General features: G+C 43.0%; 1 protein-coding gene across 4 annotated transcripts in view; it reads left to right on the top strand.

Moving 5' to 3' along the window:
- The first annotated feature begins 5,261 nt into the window (after positions 1-5,261).
- The window catches only part of APLP2 (amyloid beta precursor like protein 2), a 68,487-nt gene continuing 49,930 nt past the window's right edge, over positions 5,262-23,818 (top strand). For 2 of the 4 annotated variants that reach the window (XM_070952491.1, XM_070952490.1), the window contains exon 1: positions 5,278-5,414. In XM_070952491.1, coding sequence (XP_070808592.1) covers positions 5,280-5,414 — 135 coding nt within the window. In that variant the 5' untranslated portion in view covers positions 5,278-5,279. Of the gene's footprint in view, positions 5,415-23,818 lie in introns of all 4 variants that reach the window. The other 2 variants (XM_070952487.1, XM_070952488.1) reach the window with 2 other exon arrangements.

Genomic DNA, 23,818 nt, shown 5'->3' with positions numbered 1-23,818 from the left:
CTCCAGCTAGAACGTATTATGGCAAGGGTAATCCAATCATGGCAATTTTAGGATTTCTAGGACAGAAGACAGCCTGGTTAGGATTTTCAGTTGGCTCCTATAAACTGGGGAACACATTACTGTAGGACAGGGATCTCCAAGCTCAGCAACTTTAAGACTTGTGGATCTCAACTCCAGCATTCGCCATACTGGGGAATTCCGTGAGTTGAAGTCTACAGGTCTTAAAGTCACCAAGTTGGCCGCCTCTGGCTTGGACTTTCTCGTGCTCTGCATCTTGACTGCAGAGATGGGACAGGGGTGGACTTCTGAAAATATTACACTCGTGCTCTCCTCCCTCTGAATGGACAATTTCTACTGGTTTTATGTCCTATAAATTATAAAATTATAAATTATAAATTATAAAATTACCAAGGTTGGATACCCTTGCCATAATATGTTCTGGGTGGAGGATTCTGGGAGCTGAAGTCCACAAGTCTTAAGGTTGCCAGGGTGTCCACAAGTCTTAAGGTTGCAGGTGCCCATCACACTAAATGTCCCAAAGGTGCTTTTTGGACTTTGGTTTTCCTTGAAAACTTTATTGTTTCCCATCTAAGGAACTTCTTCAGTTCAGTTGCCTTTTGAAAAAACACCTTCGGGACAACCATGATCTGGATGACTGAGAATCTCCATAGACATCACACTCGATGGTTCTCTTTTCTTTGGCTTATCATGTTGTGAGAATCTAACCACCTGGTTTGTCAACATGGTTGATGGCAGAAAAGTAGACATCCTTGTTGGTTCAAGATCCCAGGAGGCCATTCCAAAAAGTACATACAGGTAGTCCTTGACCTACAACTACAATTGGGGCCAGAATTTCCATTGCTAAGACAGGTGGTTGATAAGTTATGCACAATTATATGGGTTTTTCTTGCTACTGCTGTTCAGTGTGTCACTCCAGTTTTTAAATAAATCACCCATTGATTAGGTGAATATAGTTTCCTTCCTTAACTTTGCTTGTCAGAAGCCAGCTGAGAATCAGAAATGGCAATCATATGACCCCTGGAAATTGCAACCGTTGTAAATACGTATTTGCTGCCAAATGTCCCAATTGTCAGACCTGGAAGCCATCTTTTAAATTTGGGCCTTCAGGCCTGCCACATTTTCTACTGAGGGAAAATGGGAGGGGGGATTGCATAGAGTATGGGTGATATGTAGTGAAAATAACATTCCTTTCTCAGATAATCAAGGACACCTTGTCCTGGCACCTGGAGTTGGATGATTGGGTGGTATCTCTCCAATTTGGACGGTGGATGATTGGACCATGTGATGGACATGTAGGTCCTGGGCAGGGACTTGAACTTTCACTTAGGTGGGGAAAACCTGGGAACTTTCAGATTCCGGTTTTCTCAGATATGCCAATATGACATCTCTAGTAAAATGGAACTTTCAGGAAACTCAAGCCTCGGAGTCTTCTTTCATTGGGGGTATTACTTGGAACCCTGACATTAACCCGAATTTGATCGCATGATTATGGGGATGCTGCAACAGTCATTAAGGGTGAGGCCATAAGTCACTTTTTTCAGTGGTGTTTTAACTTTGAATGTTTGCTAAATGAACAGTTTAAGTCAAAGGCTACCTGTATGTGGAAAGTCAAGAAGAGAGCAAGAAGAGAAAGTAAAATTTATGTACATTGCATTAAAATGAAACGAATTAAATACACTTGACAGGATGGGGCCATGCGTTTAATAACTGCCCTTGTTTGTCCTCTTAAAAAATCTACCCTGTGTTGGGAACCCTCGAAGGAACTTAGGGCAGATCCAAGTTGGGAACCCCTGCTGGCTTGTAGGTTGTGTGAACCTCGTAGCTGTGGTTGACTCAAATAAAAGTAAACAAATGAAAATGAAAGATCAGCTGTTCCTTCCTTTTTTTTTTGTTAATGAATGCCTTTGCTTCCAGACTCTGTCTATGGCCAGCTTCGGTTTTGCAGCTTGGACTCTGACATGCAAACTTTTGGGTCAAGAGGTCTCTCTATCAAGCCAGGTATCCTTCCTGGAACTTTGGCCGTGAAGAAGATAAAGAGAATCAGGCATTAAACATTGAGCCCTGTTGCAGGTGAGGTGATCGATCGACTCGGCAAAAGGTTGTCTTTGAAATTCCACCAGAGGGTGAAAAAAAATCTATAAGTAACTGTATTACAAATTGCAGGGAAAAAACTGCATTTCGGATCAATCCCTAAGGAACTGCATTGTAATTCTTTTTATAAAAGGGCTTGTTCTGTAAAATACCTCTGTAGTATTCCCTGAGAACAAAAACATGGAATTTCTCTGAAATATGGGATTTAGTGGTCCAACATTCTGATAGGAATATTCTCCTGCCTGAAGCAGATACTCAAAAAATCTGAAGTAAGAAGAAAATTCTCAGGAGCTCTCAAAGAGTTGACTTTCTTGTTAAATTGTTGTTACAGTTAAGGAGTATCTCCTTCACAGGTACTTTGCAACATGGATGCCTGTACGGCTATTTGCAGTGTCTCATCGATGCATGCCCAAATTTGAGGACCTTTTTGCTGAAAACCATCACTTACCACCAGGTTTGCTTAATGACCGGCACAAAACAGATCATAAAATTGGGTCAGTCATGTGACTGACCCGGTTTTATGACCATTATGGCATACAGGCACATGGGGCAGGCTCCCTGGTCGTACAATAAGGACTACCCATATCTACATGTAAATGGGGGGACGGGGACATCTGTGTTAAGCATTTTCATAAATCTTTATTTACATAACTTTAAGCCACATTTATGTGTTGTCTTGGAGACGAAACTTCTTTCCACCGAGGCCATCCTTTATACTCTCTCTCTCTCTAGACATTGGTTGGCAACGATGGAATTAGACAATAGGATGCAAGAAATATACTAGATTGGAAACACAGATAGTCCTTGATTTACAGTCACACCTGAGGCCAAAACTCTAAGCTTTTATAAGCCCATTTAATTTTTCTGAGAAAGAGGAAATAATTCAAATTGCAATAATAAACACTAATTAGGGCTCAGCCAAGAAAGATGGCACATCTGCCTTTTAATGGGCTTCTGGATTATTGCAACCTACATCAGATGAAAGGGTTTAAAGGTAAAGATTTCCCCGCACATACTTGCTAGTCGTTTCCGGCTCTAGGGGGCAATGCTCATCTCCGTTTCAAAGCCAAAGAGCCAGCGCTGTCCAAAGATATCTGTGTCATCATATGGCCGGTATGACTAAACCGGCCAAAGGCACACAGAATGCTGTTATCTTCCCACCAAAGGTGGTCCCTATTTTTCTACTTGCATTTTTTATGTGCTTTCCAACTACTAGGTTGGCAGAAGCTGGGACAAGTAACGGGAGCTCACCCCGTTACGCAGCGCTAGGGTTTCGAACCGCTGAACCGCCGACCTTCTGACCGACAAGCTCAGCGTCCTAGCCACTGAACCACTGTGTCCCTAAAAGGGTTTAGGTCCCCATAAGTTTTCTAGCAACTTTGCAATTCTATCCAGCCACCCTAAGTCGCTTTGATATGAGATGGGCAGCAAATAAATTTAATAAATACATAAAGTGGGCTATTTGTAGATGCAATTTCAAGCAAAAAAAATATATTAAATAAAAATCCTCAACCCAGCTGTGATTGTATTACCATCACATGGTAATGATGTATTACCTTGCAATGACCTAATGCAAGAAAAGAATGATTTTTAAAAATTCTTTATTACTGATGTTGAATGTCAATGGAGATTCTCAGTCATCGAGGCCATAGTTGTCTCAAAGGTGCTTTTTTTCAAGAGGCAACTGGACTTTCTGGTTTTTCTTTGAAGACGTTTCTCTTCTCATCCAAGAAGCTTCTTCAGCTCTGACTGGATGGTGGGGAATGGAAGGATTTATACTCCTTGCAGACAGCTGGTCATTAGCTGGTCGTTAAGGTCATCTGGAGATTTATCTGTGTCATCAGGGTCACCTGAGTAGTGCAAACCAGTGTGGAGCCATCTTGGAACTGTTGAAAGTTCCAAGAAGGAATTTTCAACGCTTTCAACTTTCAACAGTTCCAAGAAGGAACTTTCAATGCTAAAAGGATGCAAATGACCAGCTGTCTGCAAGGTAATGTAAATGAAGCGGGCTCTGATAGATGACCACTGGATAACTTTCTATTCACTCTATTCTAAAAAGCAATGCATCCGGTTAGAAAAAGTACAAACTCAGCCAAAATCCTTTTGGTTCCTCTAGGAGGCCTCTAAGTTGTCAGAAGAAAGGAACATTCTAATGATATACAGCTTAAAGGTTGGTTAGGTCAAGGGGATCCACATGAGTTAAAAGTTGTCTATCGTCAGAAGATGATTTGAGTCTATGCTTCAGTAATCTACAAAAAGAATTATAACTGTTTTTGCAAAGAAACTCAGTAATTTGGAAATGTCAATTAAAAATGACAAATGTATATGACCATATGAATTGCTGAGTTAACAGAATCCTTTGTCTAGAAGGATATAAAACCATTGTACCTAATTTCTGTCTTTGTTCAACGCTTCATGTACAGAGCTTTGAACCTATTGCACAATATATAAATTGTCTCTGATTAATCCAAAAGTTGTATTTGTCTTATTAAATCCACAACAAAGGAGTGTAAATCCTTCCATTCCCCACCATCCAGTCAGAGCTGAAGAAGCTTCTTGGATGGAGAAGCGAAACGTCTTCAAAGAAAAAAAGCAGAAAGCCCAGTTGCCCCTTGGAAAAGTACCATTGGGTTTACTGATGTTGGTATTTATTTATATTATATGTATAATTTAATTATAAATGGGATATGAATAACTTTTAATATTCATTAATAATATTCATTATTTAATGCACCGTTGGAAGGATTGGAGGACCTGGTCAGCAACAGAAAATCGATCTATATTTTCTATGCGGTGCTGCAAGGCTCGTAATCCATCAATAATCAATGAAATCAAAGCTCCAGCTGCCTCCTGGTCCTGTCCCGTTGCGGGTAGGAGGGCGTAGAACGCCGAACTCCCTCGAAGTCCCCCTGATTGGTTCCTCTAAAAGGGGGCGGGCGTGATGGAAAAAAAAAAAAGAAAGGCTTTTTATCCTTCGGCGGCTTCTTGGCTGAGCGCACTGTCTGTCTTCTTATCTCCCGCCTCCGCGTGGCGCGCTTAGCCAACCTGGCGACGAGGGGGGCGGGGCGACTATCCGGGTCCTCCCCCCCTCCCACCGATGACGAAAGCGCGGCTGGTGGCGCCGCCGCGGTCTCCGCGCGGCAGTTGCTCTTGGGCGGCGGCGCGGGATGGAGGCGTCCGGGACGGTGCGGACGGGGGACGCTCTCCGGGCGGCGGCGATGGGGTGCTGCGGTCGGTCGCTTCTGTGGCTGCTGCTCTTGTGTCTCGGCAGCCCCGCGGCCACTCTGGCCGGCTACATCGAGGTAAGCGAGGGGCTACAGTGAGGGCTGCGTCGGGACCCCCCCCCCTCTGCCCGAATGGGCTGCTCGAAGCCTCCCGTCCCGAATGGGAGGGCGCGACCATCACCCGCCGGGAAAGGGGGGGGGCAGCGAAAGGTCGTTTGAGCTGTGCGTTTCCTCTCCTTGGACGGTCCCATTTGGGGAGGGGGGATTTCATATCCTTGCATGGGGGGTGTGTGTGATTTGCACGGCTGCCCAGGGACGAGGAGAAACAACCCCCCCCCATTTGCTGGCTCTGAGCGAGGATCTCTGGATGCCCCACTGGATGGCAATGAAACCTGGGTCGTTAATTCGTCCCGTCGTAGGTCCCGGTGCGAGAAGCTTCCCAGGCTCTGCAGAGGCTCGGAGGCATTTTTTAAAAACTAGGCTTCCCTTTCCATCCATTCCCAGCTCCCCACCCCAAAAGCCCTTTTCCCGGCTGCTCTTTCCCGATTCTGCAGCGTATCCCCCCCACCTGCAGTCCCTTTTCCCTTTGCAGCCCTCTCGCCTCCTGGAATGCACAGGACACACAGTCACACTCCGGGGATTGCATAGGTAACCTATATAGGCACGTATCAGAAGGCGAATGAGCTGCAAAACTATACATGTATATCTATGTGTGTGTGTGTATATATATATATATAAAATGTTCCAGGTATATTAGTAAAACAAGAGGCAGACACACTGCGAACTCTGGAACTTAAGATTTTAAAAAATTTAAAAGAATTAAAATTTTATTTTACTAAGCTTTCGTCGTCGTCAGAGTATTAAACTACCATTACAGAGATCTCTGCCTTATATATACCTGCCTACACACACACACACACACACACACAAATAGACAATGCACAATATACTCAATAGAAAAACTATATATGTATATATTTATTTTCTTGTCTTTTCGTAGGCCTTTATGTAGATTTTTCTCTCAGCCAGGTTTTTTTCCTACGTAAATCAAGATCTTTTATACAGCCATAGCTCAGTGAAATCCCATTCACTAGTTTCTAGGCTTTTTCAGACATCAAACCAGTATTTTGCTGTCTATTGGGAGACTAAAGACAGCAAAATACTGGTCTGATGTCTGAAAAAGCCTAGAAACTAGTGAATGGGATTTCACTGAGCTAACGCTGTATAAAAATCTTGATTTACGTGGGGAAAACCCGGCTGAGAGAAAAATATATATATCTATGTGTATATATATACATATATGTATGTATGTGTGTGTGTGTATATATTTATATATATACATACATACACACACTGCTCAAAAAAATAAAGGGAACACAAGCAGAAGACATCCGAGATCTGAATGAATGGAATAGCCTTATTAAATACTTTGTTCGTTACACACAGTAGTTTTGTGTTCCCTTTAGTTGTTTGAGCAGTGTATAAACTACTGTACGTAAAGAACAAAGTATTTAATAAGGCTATTTCATTCATTCAGATCTCGGATGTCTTCTGCTCGTGTTCCCTTTATTTTTTTGAGCAGTATATATATATGTATATGTATGTGTAAATATATATGTATGTATATGTATGTATAATGTATACATAGTATCTAAAGATAGATATAGATGATATATATATATAGATACATCGATATGGTCAGGCAAGGGAGTTGCATGTATACATATACATATCGTTTTGCAACCCACTTGCCTCCTGTTTTTATATACATGCACATAATCATTTTAGCCATTGTCTATGCACTGCAGGACGAAGGCCTCTTCTGCATGTTTCCGACCAACATGATTGTGACACATACACATACACACGCGCACATAGACATATACAGTGTGTGTATATGTACTTGGGAGTTGCCAATTACAAATCTCTGTATGTGTATAGGAGATATATGTACACTTTTCACTTGGTGGCTTCTCCATTTGCCTAAAGCCGTTTCCCAGCTTCAGCTTTGCACCTTTCGGGTGTTTCTCCTTTCCTCCCACTACAAAGGTGGCTTTATGTCCCCCCCTTTTCAGGCAGTTCAAAAGAAGAAGAAGCAAAAGAAAATCTCCCTTTTTGCTCCTTCATCTTCCCATCCTGCTAGTTTTACCAGGCTGTCAGGGATGACAGATAAGTGCAAGGAGGCAGAGGTGGGGGAGCCTCCCGGATGCTGTTGCACACCGATGGGTTCCCTGGTGGGATTTCACAGGGTAGTGGTGACGAAGAAAAATGCAATTCAAATGAATGGGATCCTTGTTGAGATGAATTGTGCCTGTGTTGGATGTCTTGGGGCGGAGTTGAGGGGTGAGGGGAGAAGAGAAGTTACCTGTTTCTTTAACGTTCCTAACGTCCTTTCTAACCCAGTCTGAACAATGCTGCAGCATCCATCCTTCTCCCGAATCTCCTTGGAAAAAAATGTACTTTTCCACTTTCTTGGAGGGCAGAATATTTGCATTTTATCGATCTGCCAGGACTTGGTCCCCCCCACCCCCACCCCATTTGCTCTCTGCATTTACACAAATCTCTCTCTCTCTGTTTTTTAAACAAAGCATTTTATATTTATTCAAAGTTGTTGTAATGATTTAGTAAAATAACCCCGGCCAAATTCAATTACTGGATTGCACTTAAACTACCGCTGTGGCTGTCCAATAGAGACCTTGTACAGAACAGCAAGCTGGCTCCTGATTTCGGGTTTTTTTCCCCCCCCTCCCCTTGGGCCATTTTATAACTGGGATTTTGCCTGTGTTTGTGAAAGCACTTTCGGGTTCTCCCTCATTACAATATCCCCATGGGTCTGTTTTCTTTGGAGATGTATGGAAAAGGCATGGCATTGTGTGCTTTATAAAGCAAAGGTTGCTGAATGCTGTTTGTTTTGCCTGAAGCTTTTTAAATAAGTGGTAGAGAGCTTAATCAGCAATGCTTAAGGTGGTATATGAAGCATTTGCATTTGCTATCCAGAGATTGGTTACAGAGTTAATCGCCTGAGTCTTTTGTTTTTACCTTGTATGTATGTGCGGACATATTTATGAGGACTGACCTCTGCATTCTTGGCACAGGAACAAGAAATCTGGCTTCGGATCAGTCTAGAAGCTTGCGTTAGGAGACTGTTTGCAGGGGAAAGCATCTGTTTCATTAACCTGATGTTATCTGGTGAACGGAGCTTGACTGTTTGCCAGTATCGGCTGCCTATATTTGCAGTGGCTTTCAGGTTTCAGATTTACCAGGCAGTATAATTAAGGCATGCCAATAGGGTTACTCTTAACAGAGGATGCTTGGCCTCCCTTAAATCTGCCTTAAAGCTTATGGAAGACAATCCTGTCTGGTTAAAATGGCTTTCAGCCCCAAACTGCGTAGGGTTAAAGAAGAAGTAGCAGTCTTAATTCTCAAAATGAAACACCTCTCGTAAAATGGAAGCTCTTGCTATTAACAGTTCTCCAGAGCGTGTAGAAATAACTTTCCAAGGATGTGTCCCTCCTCACACCGTGCAGAGCTCATTCTTCATGCCATGCTCGAAATATTCTCTGGAGGTCCTGCTTAGGATGGTCGCCTTACGCAATAGATCTCTGTGGAATCTTTGAATTGAAGATAGGCCCTCTTCCCGTTTCGTTCTTGGCGATCCTGTGGCACGATTGCACATCCTTATAATTTTAGGACGATGGATTTTTCTTTTCTTTTCTGCAACTTGGCCGGAGGTTTTTGGTTTTCCCCAGCATTTGTTTGCAACACGGTGGTGGCGATTCGGTGGTTGTTTGAAGATCACTCTCAAAAAATTGTCCAGCCGGGTTGATAACGCGGCACGATGAGAACGGGATGCAGGATTCTAGCAAAAGCCCCTATCGGGTTGCTTGGCACGGGTAACGTGCCAGTGGGGAGCTGTCATGCTACTTCCTGATGGGGAAATTAAATCTCTGCACCTGTTAAAACCTTCTAACGGTATGGCATTTCCCCTCTTTGAGCAAACGCACACTCAGCTGTGCATATCCTGTCTGGATGCCGTCTCTCACGATTATGAACTGATGGCATGAACTCTTGTTTCCTTCCTGGGTAGCTTTGATTTAGAAAGAAACTAAAGCTGAGATTACTTTCCTAGGATTTAATAAAGGGGTGCTGTATTTTTCTCCCCATTAGATTCACTGATTTGGCATAAGTGTGCCAGGTAGATTTTTCACTTGGTATTCTCCGCTAAGAAGTCTCTGAGAGCAAGTCGGGCATTAATCTGTTTAATGCTAACACGTCTGTTTCTTCTTCATCCTCTGTCTGAAAGCACATGCATGTGAAGCTTAATCCTGCATAAATATTCATAGTGCACGTTTCTGGTTTTGCTGCTTCGTTCATGAATATTAATAACAATTCCCTCATTTTTTTTTTATTAGAAAGTTTCTGTTTCAGATGCAATACCCCAGCACGGTTTACAAGGCCTTACTGCATTTATGGTATTTATATCCTGTTTTCTCTGACAGCCTTAGAACAGGATATATATTTTTTCTCCTCTTCACAATTGACTTTTGAAACATTTTTGTAAAATATTGTAGACTTGAGCTGAGTTTTGTGGCCAATTGAGATTCAAATGGGAATTTTTGGTCACACCTGGACCCTTTGATCACCATAAGCAGTTTTTAAAATGCGATAATAGAGAGCTAGGATGCAGTAAAATGAAATATTACTTATATTTAAAAAAAAAACACTTTGAATTAGACTGCAGTTCTAAATCACCTTGGGCAAAACATCACCTGGATAAAAATAAATAAACATTTGGCCAGCTCTCTAAACCTGTTGAAGGCAATGGATATGGGGTAAAGTCTTCCATGAAATCAAATCAAATCAAACTGAATTTCTTTTAGTTCATTCAGGAAGGGGGCTGTGCCATTTTTTCCAGAGTTTCTGCGCTATAATTCACAGGTACCTGCCAGTTGGCTTTGCTAGCTGTGGGGGCTTATAGGAGATGTATATCAGCAGCAAGTGGAAACGCGATAAACCTTATCTCTGCTTCCTTCTGCATTGGTACTGCCCCAGAAAAGTATTCGCTGTTGCAAGCTGAAATACAAGAACAGATCAAATGAATCCAACTGGATGTTTACCAGCTGGGCTATTAATGCAGTTTAGAGCTGTCATGAAATGGAGATTAAGCTCCCTTGAGAGAGATCATTTATACTTGGGAGTGCTTTGAAGAGGTTAAATTCAAATTATTGACCAAGAGTTGCTGTTTTTATTTGGGAGCGCGTTGTTTTCTGTCTGTGGCTTGCCCAATGGCCTGCTTCGTTTTAATGGAATACTTGTGTTCTGAAAATCTGCAAGATGGCATCCCAGCAAAAAGAAGAGAGTCCAAATTAGGGATAGCAGTTTGGGTATCATTTATGTGTAGAAGTTGTTCTAAAGGATACTGTCAGGAACTAAAAACCAGACCTACACGTGCAGAGTTCAAACTAGCTATAGGCAGTCCTCGACTTACGACCACCATTGAGCCCCAAATTTATGTTGCTAAGTGAGACATTTGTTAAGTGAGTTTTGCCCCCATTTTATGACCTTTTTAGCTACAGTTGTTAAGCGAATCACTGTACATTTTAAGTTAGTAACACAGTTGTTAAGGAAGCTGGCTTCCTCGTTGACTGTGCTGGTCAGAAGGTCTCAAAAGGTGATCATGTAACCCCGGGACACTGCAACTGTCTTAAATAGGAGTCAGTTGACAAGCATTTTGATCAGGTGACCATGGCAACGGTGAAATCCCCCTGGTTCTATCCAGCTCGCCGAACCAGTAGCGGCAGCAGTGGGAGGCTCCTCCCACCTGTCGGAAGGATAGAAAGGTTCTACGCATGCGCAGAAGAGGCGTGTGCGCATGAGTGTGAAAAATAGGTCAGTGTTCTGCCCCAGCTACCGATCCCAAAGAACACAGCACACACAAAGTCTGTACAAAACTTAATTTACTAAAATAACTCAGTCTTTTTCAAAACAAAGGCTGTTAATAAACTTTCTTAACAGCTACAAGAAACCAAAGATAAAGTAATCACAATCTTACTAAGGTTGGCAGAAAGCCCAGAAGCAATTTGCAGAGAATCCAGATGCGAAGTAGAGTGAACTAAAGTTGTTCCCTACAAATTGCTTCAGTCGGCGTTCCTCCTTAAATAGGCTAAGGGAGTAGCCAATTAGCCCCAAGCCTTATCTCGAGGAGACCTCCTCCTGAGGAGCCACTCCTGCCTTTTGGCCGCTCTGCGCACCCGTGCATCAAGAAGAGGCTCCTCCTCTTTGTCCTCTTCACTTAAAGGAGCTCCTGGAGGTTCTGAAGGCCCTGGCTGAATCCCTGCCTCTGGCACCATATCTTCTCCAGCCTCCTCATTGTCTGACTCGAGTGCCAGCTGCACAGGCTGCTGGCGCAACACCACACCAGCCTCCTCGGTGTCAGAATCAGCTACAATCCACACAGGCCGCTGATGGGCCACAACAGTCAGAAGTCACTTTTTTCAGTGCCGTTGTAATGTGGAACAGTCAACTAAGCCAACTGTTATAAGTCAAGAACTACCTGTACTTTATTATGCTCTGCCTGTAGTACAGGAATCTCCTCAAACTGGCATCTTTCATCTAGGAAAGGCCACATTAACGCTCAAAGGCATTTTGGAGGGGGCAAGAGATCAGACTCGTGTTTACATAGCGAGTCCAAGCTAATTCCCTGCTTGACTCTCCCTCCCAACTAGGACCATTGTGCGCTAGCAGAATGATCCCATTGTTCAAAAGTCAATAGAATCAGCTTGCTCATACTGGAAACGTGTAACTACAAGGGCTAGGCATGGTGCTGTCAAGGTAAATTATATCTTAACCTTAGTGGAAATTGTGGTTAATTATTACAGTTTTTTTAAAAAAATCCTACCAGTTGGGTTAACAGCGTGTTAGCATGATGGCCATATTAGCTTCCTGATGAGATGCTGCTTTTTTGAAAGATGCTTTTGAAAGATACCCACAGCAGAAGATGGATGGCCCATCAAAAATGTGACGTGTAGGTTAATTGGGCCTTCCAAATCAGAAATTTCAATTTGTTTATGGCCCTTAGCTGCCTGCTTTAAGCATTCAACCTCTTTTATAACACACAGCTCATTATATTCAATTGCCTAATAAGTTTTGAGCCAATAACTTTACCCTTGAAGTATTACAACTGACGTACATCTCTTGCGTATCGCTTCATTAGTTCCCTTTTCACGGCATGCATTTAGGTTTAGTCGGTCCCCATTCTTAAGAAATTCTCTTTTTGCTTCCTCTTATCCTCACTGCATCTTTCTCGGGTTTGTGATCCAGAATGTTCCCAGGCATTCACCTAAAATATATATTTTTTTCTTACTTGTCTGTTTTCCTGCACCTCATTTGAGTTTCCATGGCATTATAAAATGTAAGCCAGTCTGCAGGTCTCTCAGTGCTTCAGTAGTTGCCTTATCCTACCATAAATTGTTTGAATTTTTAACCAAGAGCCTCGGGTTTTCACCGATGAAAGCTTGAGTTAGGACCAGGGCCAACATTTTCTGATGCTCCGCTCCAGTCTTCAGAAGTTTTAGAAAAAAGTTTGAAACAAACAACCTTTTATTCAAGTAGTGAATAGTATTAACACAAACTGGTTCAGTTCCTCAACAGGCTTTTAATTGTTTTAATTGAACATTTACAACCTGATTTTGATACAGCTGTGACGCAAGAGGTTACCAACATAAAATGTCTTCTTAATTTGTTCCCTACTTCTGCGCGTCGTTGCAAGGGAACGGTTCATTGCGAAGAAGGCTGGTGTTGCATTCTTTAAGGAATTAGTGAAGAAATATTCTTCATATTTTGGTGTCTTATTACAAAGTGACATTGTTTTGTAAGATCATAGTGGGAGATAGGAGTAACTAAGAAGTTAAATGCCCCAACATCACAATTAACATTATTACAGCAGCTGAGATGTTCCATTACTCACCTGATGAAATCTCTCTCTCTCTCTTTCTCTCTGTCTCTCTCCCGCACTCGCTCTCCTTGCTTTCCCTCTCGCTCACTTTCTTCCTTTCCCTCTCCCCCTCCTGCTCTCTCTCTTTCTTTCTTTTCCTTCCTTCCTTCCTTCCTTCCTTCCTTCCTTCCTTCCTTCCTTCCTTCCTTTTCTCTTTCCCTTTCTCTCCTGCTCTCCTCCTCTTGCTCTCCCTCTCCCTCTCTCTCTCTCTCTCTCTCTCTCTCTCTCCCTCCCCCCCCCCCCGTCTCTCTCTCTTTTGTTGGAAGAAATGTCCATCTGGCTTCAGTTCCAAGTGGGAAGTCTTCCTCCCTTTCTTTCTTTCTTTCTTTCTTTCTTTCTTTCTTTCTTTCTTTCTTTCTTTCTTTTTTCCTTCCTTCCTTCCTTCCTTCCTTCCTTCCTTCCTTCCTTCCTTCCTTCCTTCCTTCCTTCCTCCTCTCTCTCTCTCTCTCACACACACACACACACACTTGATTCTAAACAGAACTACCCAGGATTGTCAAATCATTTCCAGCTTAGGCAACAGCCTACCCTTTTCTGAGGCCCTCGCCATCTTCTTTGTAGTCTTTTGTCTCTGCTTTGGGCTGAAGTACAGTCTGGGAGCTAATTCCTTTCCACCAGATTTGCTCACACCTCTGAAACTGCTGCGTGCCTCCCCTCACCATCCCGCTGTTGCAGCCATCAAGTTTATTTTTCGGCCCGTCATTGTTTCTCCTTTGCCCTGCTTAGCGTTTGCAGAACCAGACCCTGTTGAGAGCAGCAGTTGCCAGCTTGGCTGAGCTCTGAGCGAGATTCTATGAGCCAAAAATGATTAGACAAAAAAAATCCTCCATAAGGATTTTGGAGGGTTTCCCCTCCCTCCCCATTTCTCTTATAAATTGTGAAGGTTTATCCTTCACATAGGAATCGGAGGTGGCCCATCCTATCAGCATCCTTCAACCTGGTGTTTACCAAATATAACCGATTAGGGCAGTGTTTCTCAACCTTGGAAGCTTGAAGATGGGTGGACTTCAACTCCCAGAAACCCCCAGCCAGCAGCGCTGGCTGGGGGATTCTGGGAGTTGAAGTCCACCCATCTTCAAGCTACCAAGGTTGAGAAACCCTGGATTAGGGCAAGGGTGTCCAACCTTGGCAAGACCTGTGGACTTCAACTTCCAGATGGCTGGCTGAGGAATTCTGGGAGTTTATTTTATTTATTTATTTATTTATTATATTTCTATACCGCCTTTCTCCCGTAGGACTCAAGGCGGTGTACAGTCAAGAAAAATATAGATACACAAACATCATAAAATTGCTAATTAAAATTATTATTATAACATAGTTTGAAGTTATTATAACAGAGTTGAAGTCCATGAGTCTTAAAAGTTGCTCAATCTGGACACCCCTGGATTAGAGTGGTTTTTTTCCTCCCTCTTTTCAAGCTGTTGGGAAGTGTAGAAATTGGAGTTTAGTGTAACACAGCCAGATGAAACTAGCACTGATGTCTTGTGTGTGCGTGAATTTGCATGGCTTTATATTGGTGTGGACAGAAGTGAGCATTTGAATCTATTTGTGTACAGGTAAATCCTTAATTTACAACAAGAATCGAGCCCGCAATTTCGGTCCTAAGTCATTACAGTCATAAAATATGCCTTATTTTACAGTCTTTCGGGGAGTGTTTGTTAAATGAACCCATTATGCACTATGGACCATTTAAGGAAACATGATATATGTGTAAAACTGAATCGTTCAAATTGCAAAGTAATATGGTGAATTAGATGGTTTGTTAAAGCAGGAAAACCAATTCTATGGGTTTTTCCAAAACGATACATAGTCCTGGATATGTTCACCAGCAGTGACTGACCCAAACAGCTTTTACTTTTAGCATTTGGATCCCTGAGTAAAACAATATTACTTGCTTCAACTTGTTCGTCATAGGAATGATTTTCCAGATTGTGTGTAGAAAAGCATGTCAGATTTGTGAATTATTATCATTTTTGTTTGTTACCCAGTGGTGAGATTATGCATCGTGATATGCCACATAATATAATTGGTTAGGTTTTGGTTTAGCATTGCTAATGCATACCCAACCACTATGGTATGTGTATAAACCAGGTTTTTGGGTGGCTTAGACCAGGGGTGTCAAACTCAATTTCATTGAGAGCTGTATCAGTGTTGTGTTTGGGCTGGGGGGGGGGGGCGTGGCGGCCGTGGCGAGCTCGACATCACTCGTGTCGGGGGCACCTGTGGCAGCCCGAGTGCTTTGCCTGTGAAAATGGGCTTCTGAGCCCCATTTTCAGCTGTGCCAGCAGTGGTGGAATTCAATTTTTTTTACTATCGGTTCTGTGGGCGTGACTTGATGGGCATGGCAGGGGAAGGATACTGCAAAATCTCCATTCCCAGCCGACTCCAGGGGAAGGATGCTCCAAAATCCCATTCCCACCTCACTCTAGGGGAAGGATACTGCAAAATCTCCATTCCCACCCCTCTCCTGGGGGAAGGATATTGCAAAATCTCCATTCTCACCCCACTCTGGGGCCAGCCAGAGGTGGTATTTGCCGGTTCTCCAAACTTCTCAAAATTTCCGCTACCGGTTCCCCAGAACTTGTCAGAACTTGCTGAATAGCACCCCTGCGCGATGGCCTCCTGCAACCCTCTGCCAGCGAAAACGGAGCTCAGGCGGGTGCATGTGGCCCTCCCCAGCTCTGTTTTCGCTGACAGAAGCATTGCGGGCAAGTCCTTCGCTGTTTCCAGGGTGGCCCTAAATTAAGGACCCGCGGCCGGCCAGAGGTGGTATTTGCCGGTTCTCCAAACTACTCAAAATTTCCGCTACCGGTTCCCCAGAACTTGTCAGAACTTGCTGAATAGCACCCCTGCGCGATGGCCTGCTTTAACCCTCTGCCAGCGAAAACGGAGCTCAGGCGGGTGCATGTGGCCCTCCCCAGCTCTGTTTTCGCTGACAGAAACATTGCGGGCAAGTCCTTCACTGTTTCCAGGGTAGCCCTAAATTAAGGACCCGGTGGGCCGAATCCTGCCCCCCGGGCCTTGAGTTTGGACACCCTTGGCTTAGACTAACTAGAATGCGGACTCCAAACGATTCACATTTGTAGGAAATGCTACACTTTTGAATGTTGTTAATCGCTAGAGGTAGTTGCTCACCACTGTGGTGGTTCTGATAAGAACAGTTGCCGTTTAATGTTTTGTCTAGGGAGATCAAGGGAGGAAAGATTGTATGCCACATTTCCCCCCTGAATTGGCCTAGAGAGGAAATGGGAGGAGACGCGTAAAGTTGAGTAAAACAGGATTGCTCTGATTTACAAAGAAAACCCACAAAGCTTCCTTTGTTGAGGGCAAAACATTAACCAGGCAGCTTAGTGGTTTCTCTTCCTTTCTGAAGCAATGTCTGCATTGCTTCAGAAAGCGCAATACAGCGCAATTGCGCAATACAGCGCAATACAGAGCAATACAGAATGCGCTGTTCTTCTCATCATTGGCTACGACCGGTTCTGTGATTTTTGTGCCTGCATGTTTCATTATTATTTGGTTTCGCTGATTGACATCTTAGGCCGCTCGCTATAGCGCTTGGTTTATAATGAAGTCGTTCCATCCGATCCTTACAGCATCGCTGGGGATAACGGAACTGCAGAGAGCAAAGCAAAATTAGGTTAGACGCCATCACCAGAGCGTATTCAGACTCCTATTTAAAAATTACGAGGTTTTCTGCACTTTATTATAGTGGGAAATAGAGATCTTGAACAGGAGATTAATGGCACTGATTGATGTCTGCATGGCCCCCAAAACAATTAGAGGCACTCCTCGTGTAAACAGAACTATTTCAAAACCCTATTCACCAAGTATTTAACCAACATTTGACTCCATTGTCCAATAGAAATGCGCAACTGTGGTGATTTACCTCAAGGCATTTCATTCACACATTTCTGTGGCCAGTCCCATTTCCCTTAGGGAATTAGAAATTTGGTAATTTACAACCAACCGTGATTTTTTTTTGCAAAATTCCTGTGAAATGAAATGAGGGTGGGGCAGTTAATTACGCCAAAATCTTTACCTCAGATATAAAAAAAGTCATTGTTTTATTTTATTATTTTTTTTTTTAAAAAAATTTATTAAACAGTTTTGTCTTTAAAAACAACATAGAAAACAACCACAAATACATCAAAACAAAACAAAACACAGCAAACAATACATATCATCTAAAGCAGGGGTGGGCAACTGTGGCTCTTTTACAACCTGTGGACTTCAACTCCCAGAATTCCTGAGACAGCCAAGCTGTCTCAGGAATTCTGGGAGTTGAAGTCCACAGGTTGTAAAAGGGCCACAGTTGCCCACCCCTGATCTAAAGTCATTTTACAGCTTTCTGTATCGGCATATGTATTTCGCTCTTGTGGTTCTCTATTCTATCATATCTATTTACTTCTTGATAATAGTATAATAATGTTACATCAACATGTATATATTAACACACATAGTAGTATTCATTATTCTTGTCTACCGGTTTATATTCATTTATATTTACATCTCTTTGTTTAATATTGTTCAATTACTGCAATTTAGGTTTCATCAGTACTAAGTTAAACATTTCCTGTTTTGGTTTCTATTTCTAAAAGTCATTGTTTTATTAACTTCCTTCCGCCCAAGGGTGAAATGCTCCCGGTTCAGACCGGATCGCCCGATCTGGTAGCGATGGCGGTGGGTGGTTCAGAGAACCGGTAGCAAAAATCCCTGCCCCCCCCAATGCCCAGCTGAGTTGCGCGATCATCAGAGGCTTTCTTTTTTTTAAAAGCATTTTTTCTATAACCTCTTCGGCAGAAAAAATGCTTTTATAAATTAAAATAAAAGCCTCTAATCAGAGTGGATTTGATTGAAATTGAGTTGATTTAAATCACAATTTAAATCATGATTTAAATCACTAGTAAAAAGGCTTGATTTAAATCAAGTCGATTTAAATCATAATTTTTAAAGAGCAACTGTCATCTCTGCTACTCCTTTGACCCACTTGTTGACTCACCGATAGTCCCAGTGTTGCAGAATATACAGCCTCATGCTACATAACTAAGCTCCATTTCATGCTGAATAAACTAAATTATTTATCTTAAATAGAAAACTATCTTATGATAGATTTTTACCCCAAAAGTTTTTTATTAAAATAAATTCGATAAAAATCAAAAAAATCCGATTTAAATAAAAAAAATCTGATTTTTTTGATTTTTTTTTTAAAAAAACCCAATAATTTTTATCCACCGTGCCTCTGATGAACACGCGGCTCAGCTGGGATCGTCAGGGGCTTTTAAAAACATTTTTTCTACAACCAAAATGTTTTAAAAGTTTTTTTTTAAAAAAGTTGGCCACGCCCACCCAGTCACACAACCCCCCCCCAAGCCACGCCTACAGAACCGGTAGTAACAAATTTTAGATTTCACCACTGCTTCCACCTGAGAACTTCTTTTAAAAAAATAATGTTGGTGTAACCACGGCATGCCAGGTAAGAGTTTGAATCATGCTTGATATTAAAATCGAATGTTTCGGGACTTCAGTAGAATCTATGAATATAGGAAGCCAAAAGTCATGTCTTGCCATACATTCCTTTTGTTCTGATATTCCTAGAAAGAATGTTCTGAATTTGCTTTAAAACCTTGCTAGCAATAGCACTTAAACAGGTAGTCCTCAGCTTACCACCACAATTGAGCCCAAAATTAATGTTGCTAAGTGAGAAATTTGTTAGGTGAGTTTTGCTCCCATTTTACGACTTTTATTGCTGTATTTATTAAGTGAATCACTGCAGGTGTTAAATTAGTAACACGTCGGTTAAATGAATTTGGTTTCCCCTTTGACTTTGTAGCAGTCAGAAGGTCGTAAAAGGGGGATCACATGATCCTGGGACACGGCAAGAGTCATAAACGTGAGTCGATTGTCAAGCATCTGAATGTAAATCACAGTGACTGTAATGTTGCTGCGATGGTCATAAGTGTGAAAAATTGTCACTTTTTTCAGTGCTGTTGTAACTTCGAACAGTCACTTAGAAAACTGTTGTAAGTCGAGGACTATTTGTTACTGTTTCACAATGCTTTACAGCAGGGGTCCCCAACCCCCATGGACCAGCCCCGGGCCACGGCATGCCAGAAACATGGCCACACAAACGAGCAAAGCCCCATCTCACAGGATGCAGGCAGCACACGGACTCCCACCCTCTCCAGTCCACGGAAAAACCTCTCTCCGCGGAATCTGGTGCCCAAAAGATTGGGCGGGGGGCTTCTGCTTTACAGCCTTCTCTTAAGTGATTTACCGAGTCAGCCTCTTGCCCCCAATGATCTGGATCTTCATTTTACCGACCTCGGAAGGATGGAAGGCTGAGTCAATCTTGAGCCAGTCAGAATCGAACTTCTGGCTGTGGGCAGAGTTAGCCTGCAATACAGCATTCTAACCCCTGCGCCACCAGGAAGGAGAGTGAGAAAGGGGATAAGAGAGGAGGGAGGGGAAGGAAGGAAGAAAGAAAGGTGGGAAAGAAAGGTAGGGAAGGAGGGAGGAAGGAACAGCAATAGCACTTAGACCAGGGGTCAGCAACCTGCGTCTCTGTCACTCAAAATATGCATCACAACCGCCAATGTGCGACACCCGCTGGCATGCGATTTATTGAGCTTTTCATCCCCCAGGAAGCCAACCATGGATAAATTCAAGAAAAGAAAAGTTTCAGAAGAAAACAGAATGTTTAATTCAACTACATATGCTAGTTTTGTAGCCGCTCAAGAAATAGTCAGGCACGGGAAGGGTTTTGTGGCTCCCGGTGTTTTCTTTTCTGTGGGAAACGGGTCCAAATGGTTCTTTTTAATGTTTAAGGTTGCAAACCCCTGACTTAGACCTATATACCACTTCAAAGTGCTTTATAGCCCTCTCTAAGAGGTTTACAGAGTCCACATTATCCGCAACAATCTGGCTCTTCATTTCTTCATTGAACTTCTGGCTGTGGGCAGAGTTAACCTGCAATACTGCATTCTAATTACTGTGCCACTACAGCTCCTAATGCAACATCCGAACAGCTACAGCAATAGCAGTAGCACTTAAACTTACATATCGCTTCACAGCACTTTGCAGCCCTCTCTAAGCGGTTTACAGAGTCAGCATCTTTGCCCCCAAGGATCAGGGTCCTCAATCTACCGACCTTGGAAGGATGGAAGACTGAGTCAACCTTGAGGCGGTCAGGATCGAACTCCTGGCTGTGGGCAAAGTTAGCCTTGCAATACTGCCTTCTAACCCCTGTGCCACTACGTCTCTTGGTATGTGATACTTTGTCTGCAATGAATGGTTTTACAGAGCTCTATTATATTATATTTGTCATAGCCAAAGTAAACATTCACATTTAAGCCCATAACTTGTTGCCAGGGCTTTAACTCCTGTTATTTTTAAATGTCTGAGCATGGGAAACACATATCTTTTGATCCAGTGTGGTCAAGTGTAAATATATCAGCATTGAAATTTGTTTGATATACTAGTCGTCTTCGTCTTAAAACCATTTGTTCAGTCACCGTTCAAAACCACAACAGCATTGAAAAAGTCGACTTATAGCCAGCCTTCAAACTTACAAACAACATAACATCCCCATAGTCACGTGATCAGAATTTGGCTGCTTGGCAAGCGGCACGTACAATCGGCACGTCCTTGATTTACAACAGCTCATTTAGTGACTGTTGGAAGTTACAACGTGTTGTGGCCCGTCAGCGGCCTGTGCGGATTGTAGCTGATTCTGACAGCGAGGAGGCTGGTGTGGTGCTGCGCCAGCAGCCTGTACAGCTGGCACTCGAGTCGGACAATGAGGAGGCTGGAGAAGATGTGGTACCAGAGGCAGGTATTCAGCCAGGGCCTTCAGAACCTCCAGAAGCTCCTTTAAGTGAAGAGGACGAAGAGGAGGAGCCTCTTCTTGATGCACGAGCATGCAGAGCAGCCAAAAGGCAGGAGTGGCTCCTCAGGAGGAGGTCTCCTCGAGAGTAAGGCTTGGGGCTAATTGGCCACTCCCGTAGCCTATTTAAGGAGGAAGGCCGACTGAAGCAATTTGTAGGGAACAACTTTAGTTCACTCTACTTCGCATCTGGATTCTCTGCAAATTGCTTCTGGGCTTTCTGCCAACCTTAGTAAGATTGTGATTACTTTATCTTTGGTTTCTTGTAGCTGTTAAGAAAGTTTATTAACAGCCTTTGTTTTGAAAAAGACTGAGTTATTTTAGTAAATTAAGTTTTGTACAAACTGTGTGTGTGCTGTGTTCTTTGGGATCTGTAGCTGGGGCAGAACACAACGGAACAGAAAAAAGGGACTTACGACTCATTTTTCACACCATTTTTATGACCGTTGCAGCAATGGTCATGTGATCAAAATTCAGATGCTTGGCAATGGGTTCATATTTGCGACGGTCGCAGTGTCCCCTTTTGCGACCTTCTGACAAGCAAAGCCAATGGGGGAAGCCAAATTCACTTAACAACCGTGTTTCTAACTTAACAGCTTCAGTGATTCACTTATCAACCGTGGCACGAAAGGTTGTAAAATGGGGCAAAGCTCACTTAGCCAATTTCTCACTTAGTGACATAAATGTTGAGCTCCATTGTGGTCGTAAGGCGAGGACTACCTGCATTTACAATGGTTCCATTACCCTGGGGTCATGTGATCGCCATTTACAGCATTCCCAGCCAGCTTCTGACCGAATCAATGGGGGAAGGCTGATTCACTTAATGACCAACTGATTCATTTAACAGCTGCAGTGATTTGCCTAACAAAAAGGCCAAAAAGGTTGTAAAATTGGGTGCAACTCACTTAATAACCACTTTGCAAATTCTGGTCCCATTTGTGATCATATCTGTCTTTGGTGATGGGCTGGAATTCAGTTCCAGCTGCTCTGTTTTATCTTATTGGCATCCATGCAGATATTTCTCAGTTGTTCCATATCTAAAGTAATGAGTGTTAGGGTCAGGGTTCCAAGTAACAGACGTAACACAATCTGAGCCCTGGGTGTTCCTATAAAGTACAGATTTATTAGGCATGTCATAGTGGCACATCTGGTGAAAACCAGACTCTGAAGGTCCCACGGTTTTCCCCACCCAAATTAAAAGTCAAAGTTCTTTCCCCCCAATCCACATGTCCATCACATGATCCAATCCGGTCACAGCCCCAACTCCAGTTGGTTTCAGTCCACTCCTCTTCAGCACCTGGTGAGAACTTCTTTGGTTCCCAGGAGAAAGAATTTTATTTTGGCTACAAGTCCCCAGCTATCTCTATTCCCCCCTCCCGTTCCCACAGCCAGCGTAGCTGTGGCAGCCCTGAAGATGCTCCAAAATGGCTTCAGGGTTGACAGTGAGCATCCTTATGCTTATACAGGTAGTCCTCAACTTTATGATTGCAATTGAGTCTACGATTTCTGTTGCTAAGCGAAACACTTGTTAAGTGAATTTTGCCCCATTTTACGACTTTTTCTTGCCACCATTGTTAAGTGAATCACTGCAGTTGCTAGGTTAGGAATGTGGTTGTTAAATAAATAATTATTATTATTTATTTAATTTATATATAGGACTCAGGGCAGTGAACAGCCAAACAGTAAAAATACATAGATACAAAATTCAAAAACAAAGTAAAATTGAATTAAACAAATTTGGCCCAAACGTATTAAAACCCCAATCATTTAAAAAACCAATTAAAATTTACATAATTAAAAAGAGGGAAAAGATTAGACCAGGCCCGCCTGGTGGAATAAAAAGGTCTTAAGAGCTCAGCGGAAGGTACGCAGATCCGGGATCCTCCGTATCTCCAGGGGGAGCTTGTTCCAGATAGTAGGCGCCCCCACAGAGAAGGCTCTCCCCCTAGGGGCCGCCAGTCGACATTGTTTGGCCGACGGCACCCGGAGGAGCCCCTTTCTATGAGAGCGTACCGGCCGGTGGGAGGCTATTGGTGGTAGTAGGCGGTCCCGTAAATAACCAGGTCTTGAGCCATGGAGCGCTCTAAAGGTGGTAACCAAAACCTTGAAGCGCACCCGGAAGACCACCGGGAGCCAGTGCACCTCGCGCAGGAGAGGTGTTACATGGGAACGCCATGTTGCTCTCATTACCACCCGCGCAGCCGCACTCTGCGTCCGTTGGAGCCTCCGGGTGCTCCTCAAGGGGAGCTCCATGTAGAGAGCGTTACAATAGTCCAGTCGGGAGGTGACGAGGGCATGAGTGACCGTGCGTAGGGAGTCCCAATCCAGAAAGGGGATCACATTCTGGGACGCTGTAGCTTTTATAAGTACCTGTCAGTTGCCAAATGATGGAATTTTGATGAGATGACTGGGGGAATGCTGCAACGGTCATAAGTGTGAAAAATGGTCATAAATCACTTTTTGAACTTTGAAGAGTCATTAAATAAATTGTTGTAAGTCGAACACTACTGTACTGCTCCAGTTTTAAACTGGAAAAAAACCACTCATTTTACCACCAGATCTTCATCCTTTTTTACGAGAATGGTCTTTTAAAAAATTGTTTGG

Source organism: Pituophis catenifer, unplaced genomic scaffold (assembly GCF_029215685.1).
Source record: "Pituophis catenifer annectens isolate HBS135680 unplaced genomic scaffold, rPitCat1.0.hap2 SCAF_12, whole genome shotgun sequence".
In the NCBI taxonomy this organism is placed as follows: Eukaryota; Metazoa; Chordata; class Lepidosauria; order Squamata; family Colubridae; genus Pituophis; species Pituophis catenifer.
The sequence above is the reverse complement of the archived record's forward strand: the minus strand, read 5'-3'. Positions and strand labels throughout refer to the sequence as shown.